The sequence below is a fragment of the Dermacentor andersoni genome, chromosome 1, assembly GCF_023375885.2.
Source record: "Dermacentor andersoni chromosome 1, qqDerAnde1_hic_scaffold, whole genome shotgun sequence".
NCBI lineage: Eukaryota > Metazoa > Arthropoda > Arachnida > Ixodida > Ixodidae > Dermacentor > Dermacentor andersoni.
In genome coordinates, this window is record NC_092814.1 from 398,840,707 (window position 1) to 398,849,949 (window position 9,243).

The 9,243-nt window shown below is 44.9% G+C and overlaps 1 protein-coding gene across 1 annotated transcript; it reads left to right on the forward strand.

Annotated features, from left to right (window-relative positions):
- Nucleotides 1-953: 953 nt before the first annotated feature.
- On the forward strand, nucleotides 954-9,022 carry LOC140213056 (uncharacterized). The gene is made up of 2 exons (XM_072284193.1): nucleotides 954-2,315; nucleotides 8,972-9,022. The coding sequence occupies exons 1-2, from the start codon at nucleotides 954-956 to the stop codon at nucleotides 9,020-9,022; spliced, it is 1,413 nt and encodes a 470-aa protein (XP_072140294.1).
- Nucleotides 9,023-9,243: the final 221 nt, after the last annotated feature.

Here is a 9,243-nt window from a genome sequence, read left to right on the forward strand (position 1 = left end):
CCCCTGAACATAGCAGCCTGATATCTATCCGTTACACCATGGACTACCCAGTGACACAAATGGGCGGGAAAGCAGAGACAGACATCTGAAAGTATGAAGTATCCTAAGGATGCTAATAGCATTAAATAATCTTAGATGTCTTGAATTGGTTTACGCTGGATAAATCCTTTTCTGAAGCACGTGGCATCCAGACAACATAAGAAGCAAGTAAGAAGTCAAGGAAGACTAGCATTCTAGATCTGCTACAGGTACTTTGTGATTTATTTGCAGTGTGGCTCTTGTGTAAATGTGCTTAAAAGGCTTAAAACTGCCTTACTAACATTTACCTAAACATGCAGGTTCACATAGATTGGAGGAGTGGACATTGAGGCGGTTATCCTGGCACAGCTTACCATAGCCTGCCATGGTGGACCAGGAAAGTTTGCAAGGGCCTTGCTTCACCGTATGTTCACGAAGGAGCTCATGGGCCATTTGCTCTTTGTTAATAACACCCAGGGCAAAAAAGAGGCTCTTGACCCCACCAGGGTGGACGCTGTTATGGGCGAGTAGGCTACATGATTTCCCGTTGCATTTTTGCATTCACATTGTGTACCTTAAATTACAAACTTGCCATTAGCAAAACAAATGACTTTCAAGTAGCCTGTGTCTGCTATTGTGGGCTACAATAGCCTACAATTTGAAATGACTGTTTATATTGCTGCACACTGTATCGTATCAGTTCAACGAGCACAGGCTATCTTGGCACGCTGGAACGACACGTGCCTTTCCTTGCCCTCTATTTCCACTCTCCCCTTTCCCTCGCTCTGGTATAAAATGCCCAGCGCAATAAACATAACAGTTCACTGTTGTCTTGAAACGCCTGCTGTTGGTTTCTTCGACCGGGACCCGGTCGATACATGGTGTCAGAAGTTGGATGCTGAAGCCCTGTATGCCTGCAACAGAAGACCAAGGACATGGAGTACGTAAAGCCACCGGAACCTCTGGGCCTGGCGACCAACGGAGGACGGACGTGGAAGCTGTTCAGGCAAAAGTTTGATTTCTTTCTGGCAGCCACGGAATGCTCTGAAAAACCGAGGTCAGAGGCAGCGAAGACAGCACTTTTCTTCAGCGTGGCTGGTGAGGAGGCCCTCGAAGTTTACAATAACTTCACGTTCAGCGAAGGCGAGGACAAGCAAGACTATGCGACTGTCATAGCTAAACTTGAGGAATACTACGTCGAGCAACAAAACACAATTCACGAGCGTTACGTCTTCCGCTCTCGACTCCAGAACGAAGCTGAACCTTTTGAACAGTTCCTTCGCGCGCTGAATAGACAAGCACAGTTCTGCAACTTCGGAACGATGATGGACGAGATGGTGCGGGACCAAATTGTATTTGGTACTAACTCCCAGAAGCTTCGAGAGAAGATGCTAATGGACAAGTTGCTTACCCTGGATAAAGCTGTTGCTCTATGCAAGGCGGCGGAAACGTCAGCACGCGAGAACGTGCTGTGGAAGAAGACAGACGGGGAACTTCACGCGCTTGCAGCATCGTCGAGCCGAAGCGGTGCGCAAGGACCACGGCAAGTCTTTAAATGTTTCCGCTGCAGTCGAACACATGCAGCACGACGCTGTCCAGCCTACGGGAAAACGTGCTACTTGTGCAAGGGGCGTAACCATTTCGCATCATGCTGCGAAACAAGAGACACCGTCCGTGAGGTACAGCACGATTTTAAGACTCTGGACCAAAACGACGATTTCAATGTGTTGGACGTCGCCATCGGTAATATTATCAGTGACCGGGACTGGATCATGACGGCAAATGTTGAAGGCAAGGACATCAACTTCAAGATCGACACATGGTCTCAAGCAAACCTTATACCACTGTCGCTTTTTCGAAAATCGAAAGCCGGTTCGCTGAAGACAAGTCACGCAGTTCTGCGGTCGTATAGCGGCAGCGTCATCATACAGCTCGGCAAATTTTCGACGCACGTTACCATTGGTGACCGTAAGATATACACTGACTTTTTCGTTGTTAAGAAAGACCACAGCGCCCTCCTTGGTCTAAAAGCCTCAGAGGACTTGGGGCTTATCAAGCGGAATGTTGATGCTGTAACATCGAGCAGCAGCTCAGCGGTCGTCGAGGGATTTCCGCAGCTCTTTAAGGGAACAGGCCGTGTACAGCGCGAGTACAGGATCACCCTTCGCGAGGATGCTGTGCCCGTCATCCAGCCAGCCAGACGAGTGCCTTTGGCGCTCCGAGAACCTTTCCGTGCGGAACTACAGCGAATGGAAGCGGAGGGCATCATCGAAAAAGTCAGCAGTCCGACAGATTGGGTAAGCCCACTGGTCATCGTGCTTAAAAAAGACAACAAGTTGCGGGTATGCATGGACCCAAGAAAAATTAATGAATCCCTTAAGAGGGAGCATTATCAGATGCCCCGCCGAGAAGACATAGAAGCGGAGCTTGCAGGCGCGAAGATGTTTTCTCGCCTTGACGCTAACGCCGGGTTTCATCAGATCCCTCTGGATGAGCAGTCTTCCAATATATGCACGTTTGCAACTCCATTTGGCCGTTACCGGTTTCTTCGACTGCCTTTTGGCATTTCATCGGCAAGCGAAGTGTTTCAGAAGGCGCTCAATGAGATATTCGATGGCCTGCCCGGTGTGCGTGTATATGTGGATGATGTGCTCATTTGGGGTGCTACCAGAGAAGAACACGATGACAGGCTGAGAAACGCGTTACGAGCAGCAGCAAAAGCGGGGCTGACATTTAATGCGTCAAAATGCCTGTTCGGTGTTGAGGAAGTCTTATTTCTTGGTGACATTATCAGCAACAGGGGCATACGTCCTGACCCTGCTTTGGTCGAAGCTCTGCTGAAGATGCCGGCACCGCAGAACAAGCTAGCGGTACAAAGGCTCTTTTGCGTTGTCAACTACTTTGGCAAATACGTGCCGTCGCTCTCTCAGCGCACTTGCATTTTGCGTTCGTTGCTAAAAAACGATGTTGTGTTTGACTGGACGCCTAATCATGAGAGCGAGTGGGAGTCTATATGCAAAGAGCTCAGTAAATCGCCACTTTTAGCAATTTTCGAGCCCGGCAGAGAAACAAAGATAACATCAGACGCTTCTCAGTACGGTGTCGGCTCGGCACTCATGCAACGTCACGGAAGTAGCTGGGGGCCTGTGGCTTACGCTTCAAGAGCTCTGAGCGAATCGGAGCAATGCTATTCGCAAATCGAAAAGGAAACTCTGGCGCTGGTTTTCGGATGTGAAAAGTTTTATCACTTTGTATACGGTCACCCGTTCATCCTTGAGAGCGACCATCGCCCATTAATTGACATACAAAAAAAAAGCCATTGCTGATATGCCGCCAAGAGTACAACGTTTCTTTCTGCGGTTGTTGAAATATAATTACACCTTATCTTTTGTTCCTGGAAAGCAGATGGTGGTGGCAGACATGCTTTCCCGGGCACCTGCTCCTCAAGATGACACAGCCTCGCCCACAAGTGACGTCGAAGTTCACGGAGTCACCGTAGTATCGGCACTCCTAAGTGAAAGAACCGTTTCAAGGCTTGCAAGTGAGACCGAGCGTGACGTATATCTCAACCAGGTACTACAAAAGCTTGGGCAGGGGTGCGCTGTGGAAGGTCCGCTAAAGCCTGTTGCTTCTGAGCTCTCTGTAGTAAAAGGAATTCTTTTGAAAGGAACAAAGGTGGTAGTGCCAAGTAGCATGCGCTTGGAAATATTAAAGCGCATTCATGCAGGGCATCTCGGCATTGGAAAATGCAAAGCCCGAGCAAGACAGTTAGTATACTGGCCAAATCTGAATGCTGATCCACAAATGTCCAGTGTGCCAGACTTATGCGTATAAGCAGCACTCAGAACCACTCATCTTGCGCCCAACACCCACACAAGCCTGGTACCGTGTTGGTGTTGATTTGTTTCAGTACGGCGGCCAACATTACCTGTGCGCCTATGACTCAATGTTCAACTTCCCTGACGTGGAACTATTGCCTAATACCACAGCCAGTTCTGTGATACAAAAATTGGGGGCCATATTTTCTCGTTATGGTATACCGACCGAAGTTTGCACAGATAATGGCCCTCAGTTTGCCAGCCATGAATTTGCGCTATTTGCTCAGCAGTACGATTTCAAACATGTCACATCCAGCCCAGAGTACCCTCAGTCAAACGGTCTTGCCGAGAAAGGTGTACAGATAATAAAGCGCATTCTAAAAAAAGACAAAGGATGCGAATGAAAATTTTTGGCTTGGCGTCCTGAATTACAGAGCAAGTCCACTGGAGGATGGCCGCTCACCAGGGGAGCTGCTGCAAGGAAGACATCTGCGCACGCCCATACCGGACTTCGGACCCCTTGCAGCCACGCGAGTCAGAAAGCACAAGCAGGGCAAGCACAACAGGCGCGTACTTCCTGGCCTCAAGAGCAACGACGTCGTTCGCATAAAGGGGACGGCATGGGCACGAAAAGCCAAAGTGCTCGGATCAGTCGGACCACGTTCCTTCTATGTGGAAACGCAGGACCGTAACACCCTACGCCGTAATCGGCAGCACCTCTTGGCAACGAGCGAACCTTTTGAGGACACTACAGACGAAGAGTATTGCCATGAAGGCCAGGTTCCGGCCTCTCTAGAATCTCGCACATCCGACTCAATTGCACCAGTGGCAAGTTGCACGCAGCCACCTTCGCAACAAGTTAGTTGTACGCAGCCACCTTCGCAACAAGTTAGTTGTACGCAGCCACCTTCGCAACAAGTTCTGCCACAACGAAGGTCGCTGCGTCACACCCGTCCTCCTGAACGTCTGGGATACGATCAAAACTTCCAGCAGACAAACCAACGGCGTTGAAGGGGAAGATGTATCGTATCAGTTCAACGAGCACAAGCTATCTTGGCACGCTGGAACGACACGTGCCTTTCCTTGCCCTCTATTTCCACTCTTCCCTTTCCCTCGCTCTGGTATAAAATGCCCAGCGCAATAAACATAACATTTCACTGTTGTCTTGAAACGCCTGCTGTTGGTTTCTTCGACCGGGACCCGGTCGATACACACACGTGTGGTATTTGATTGTTTCAATTCAATTCAATTCTTTATTTGCAGACATAGAATACACAGAAATACCAGAACTGGTTAGACTCATAGCCACAGGCTAGTGTCGGGTCCAATGAAAAATGAATAACAATTGCAAGTACAAAGCAAATAAAATACATCATGTGTATACACATGTTTGTCACATACCATTAGGTTGCACGAGCGTACACAATGAAATGCGAAACAGTGAAAAACATCTTATACTATTAAACATTTCTAAGTAATCACAATACACTAGTTAGGAGGATTGTAGGCAAGTTTCTGCATTATTATGAACACACAATATTAATCTAGACAAAATCGAAACACTAAGATATGTTCAGCAGGTGTCAGCGAGTTACTACACAAAAGAAAGGACACCATGATTGTTACCATTGAAAAGCATTATTGAGGCTAAGCAAGTATTTCTTAAGTACCGATGAAAAATTATTTGCTTGTTTTATTTCTGCTGGTAGTTTATTCCAAATTTTTGACCCTGAAAACTGTAGCAAACGTTGTCCGTAAATATTTTTAGTTGGAGGAAGATTAAATTTACCGCACGTTTGATTTCTGGTCGCACGATAAGGTGAGTAAAATATAGAAACATGAAAAGGGAGGTTGTGTTTAACAATGTTGAAGACACACGTGGCAATTTTTAATTCGTGTATCTTGTCATACGGCAACACATTCATTCTATTAAATAAAATCAGACTTGGTTTATCGTAACTTCAATGGGTAATTATTCTCAGGGCGCGCTTTTGAAGTTTGCGTACAGGTTCAAGATAAGTTTTGTATGTCGTACCCCATGATTCATTACAATATATGATATGGCTATGGATGAGTGCAAAATATAAAATACGCAGTGTGTTAGTATCGAGACTATGCCGTGCTTGTGAGAGCGCATAACATCCTGATGCGAGCTTTTTACAAACTGCGCTTATTTGTTCTTGCCAGTGCAGATTGCTGTCAAAAATCACGCCAAGATATTGAAATGAATTGCCTTCGTCTAATGGAAAATCGTTTATTTCTAAATCTAATGATTTAGCAGGAAAGGTATTGTTACGCGTTCGAAATACCACATACTTGGTTTTACTAACGTTAATCGTAAGTTTGTTCATTGAGAACCATTCACTTGCTTTTTTCAACTCTTCGTTTGCTTTAGTTTCAAGATCACAAGTGTTATCGGCTGTTACTGCAATACAAGTGTCGTCGGCGTACATAAGGGTTTCACTTGTACCAAAAATAAGTGGGAAGTCGTTAATGTATAATGAAAATAAAAGGGGGCCCAGGACGGATGCTTGAGGGACTCCAGTGCGCATATGCTTAGGCGATGATGCAATATTGTTCATTCTTACTACTTGTACTCGTTCATGAAGGTAATCAGTAAGAAGATCTAATGAGCTACCGCGGAAGCCATAATGTTGCAGTTTATGTAAGAATATGTTGTGATCAACTGTATCGAATGCTTTTTTTAGGTCCAGGAATATGACACATACAAGTATATTATTTTGCAAAGCTTCATTAATCATTTGAGTTAACGTAAACACTGCTGACGAAGTTGAACGATTCTGACGAAAGCCATGTTGCTGTGGCTATATAACCTTGTACTTATCAATAAATTTGTGGAACCGATGCGTTAGAATTTTTGCAAATATAGTATTAATGGTACTGAGCACGGATATCGGCCTGTAATTGCAAGGGTCATTTCGGTCTCCCTGTTTGAAGATAGGGACAACCTTAGCTATCTTCAGCTGAGACGGATATCTAGAACAGTTCACGGAGTGGTTAAACAAGTGGCATAATACTGGCCCTAACATATCTATATTCTCTTTTATCATTCGAATAGAAATACCATCTAGTCCGGAGGCTTTAGAGGCTGACATCTTATTGACTGTTGCCATCACGTCTTCAAGTTCAATGGTATACATAACGAAAGTGTTAGGTACGGGACTCTGGAAGATAGATATATTTTCTGATTCACCAAACTTTTCAGCCAGGGATGGACCGATACATGTGAAGTATGAGTTAAAATTCTCTACAACGTCATTATCAGTGGTTTCGGGAAGCACAGTTAGCTTGCGTTGTTTTCCTGTGATTTCGTTTATAATTTCCCACAGCTTTCTTGTGTTACCCGCGGTCTCTGTAATTAGGTGAGCATAATAGGCCCTTTTGCGCGATCGAATCACAGCGACAGATTAATTCCGCTGTACTTTGAATTGCTGTAAGTAGTATATATTATCTTTATTATGGCGCCATTTGTCATGCCAGTATTCTTTGGCCTTAAGTGTTTGAAGTATGTGCTCTGTCATCCAAGGGCACATGGGCGTACCATGTCGACCCTTCGAACCCTTGCGATTACTCCTATCTACGGCGATATTAAGATATGCAATTAGGTTATTTATTTCAATGTCGATATCCTCGTTCAAAATTTCACTGAAATTAATGCGAAGGATTTCTTCTCGTAATAGCTTGTAATCTATTTTCATTCCAATGCTGTTTCTTTTTTCTTCGGTACTAGTTGGATGATCTAAAGCGGCAAAGATAGGTAGATGATCAGAAATTGGCTCTTGGTAAACGCCTCCGGTAACCCCCTTGTCTAGATTTGTTAATGCGTGGTCAATTAAAGACGAAGATGCCTTAGTTATACGCGTCGGCGACGTAATTAAATTACGATAGTTGTAAGATTGCAATAAATAGCTATAGTCGTGGTTGTGCATGTCATATGTGTTTATGTTCATGTCGCCTACTATAATCACTGGTTCATTTCGCTGCTTTGACACAGCGCAGAAAATTGTTTCCAGCTTATCGAGGAATCCTGCGAGGTTACCGCTCGGTGGCCGATAAACTGCACCAATGATGACGTCACACTCTAGCCGAATGAAAAGGGATTCAATGTCATTGCAACTATATGTGGCCGCTGGAACTTTACTATAGGATATATTATTTTTTACAAACAATGCAACGCCACCCCCGCGTGAACGTGAGTCGCGCGCGTTTGATTCTGTTCTGTAACCTGGAAGCCTGATTGTTTCACTTTTCCGCAGCCACGTCTCAGTTGTTGCAATTACACTGAACAAATGTTCATGCAGCGACAGGAAAGCAGAAAGCAAGTCTACGTTTTTATTAATACTACGGATATTGCAACGAAAAACTGATGTAGATTTTGCTCTACAAAGATTGTCAATCTCGTTGATTGAATAAGCCATTGTTAATGAATAGGGTGTGCAAGTTATAGAAGTAGTTAAACTATTTCTACTAAGTCTTCCTCACGTGTTAGATGCACTACTTTGGAGTTCTCGGATTTCCGCATTAGTATTTTCCCCTCAGAAACCCATGCAAATTTCCATCCTTTCTCTCGTTTTTTTTTGGATGGCTTTTCCCAGCAAGATCTTGTTTTCGGGGCACAAGTGTTCGTTTACGTACACTGGATCACTATTCTGAGAACCCAGCATGGCTGTATTCAGTCGCTTCTTTTTGGCTGCCTTCAACAGTTTGTCACGAACTCATCTGGATGTGAACTTCACAACTACGTTTGGAGGCGTATTGTTCTTCGATGGGACGCGGTGAGCTACGTCAATGTCATCGTCAGAAAGCTGGACGCACAAGGACGAATTTTCAGCCTTTGGTATACCTCTTAATTCCAGGTTATTGCGCCTGCTGTACTGCTTTAACCCAATAAGCTGCTTTTTTGTTTCCTGAAGCTCTTTGTTTAGTCTTAGGTTCTCTTTCTTGCATTCCAGGCCCTGGTTTTTCACTTCGGTAAGCTCAAGTCGAAGACTTTTCATTTCTTTGCGGTAATCTTCAAAGTTTTTGTTCATGTACCCGATTGATTGTCTAATGGCAGTGAGCTCAGCTTTCGCTGAGTTATTCGTCTCATCAATCTTGTTCATCTCCTTTTTTAGGTCACCCAGTGCGTCAACAAATTTAGAGGACATCTCAACGAGCACCTTTGATACTTCTTTAATGCTCGCTGGCGCCTTTTCAACCAAGGCCTTAGCAATATCCGACAGAGCGTCAGTCTTGCCAGAAGCCATTTCTACAGTTAACTAGGCACACTTGCAAACCTTAACACAACCGGGTAAACACTATAAAGACACACTGTGGTACACTGTGGCAGCAGTGACAGCAAAACTTCAGGAGTTTAAAGAGGCAAAAGAAAAAAAATGCTAACCTG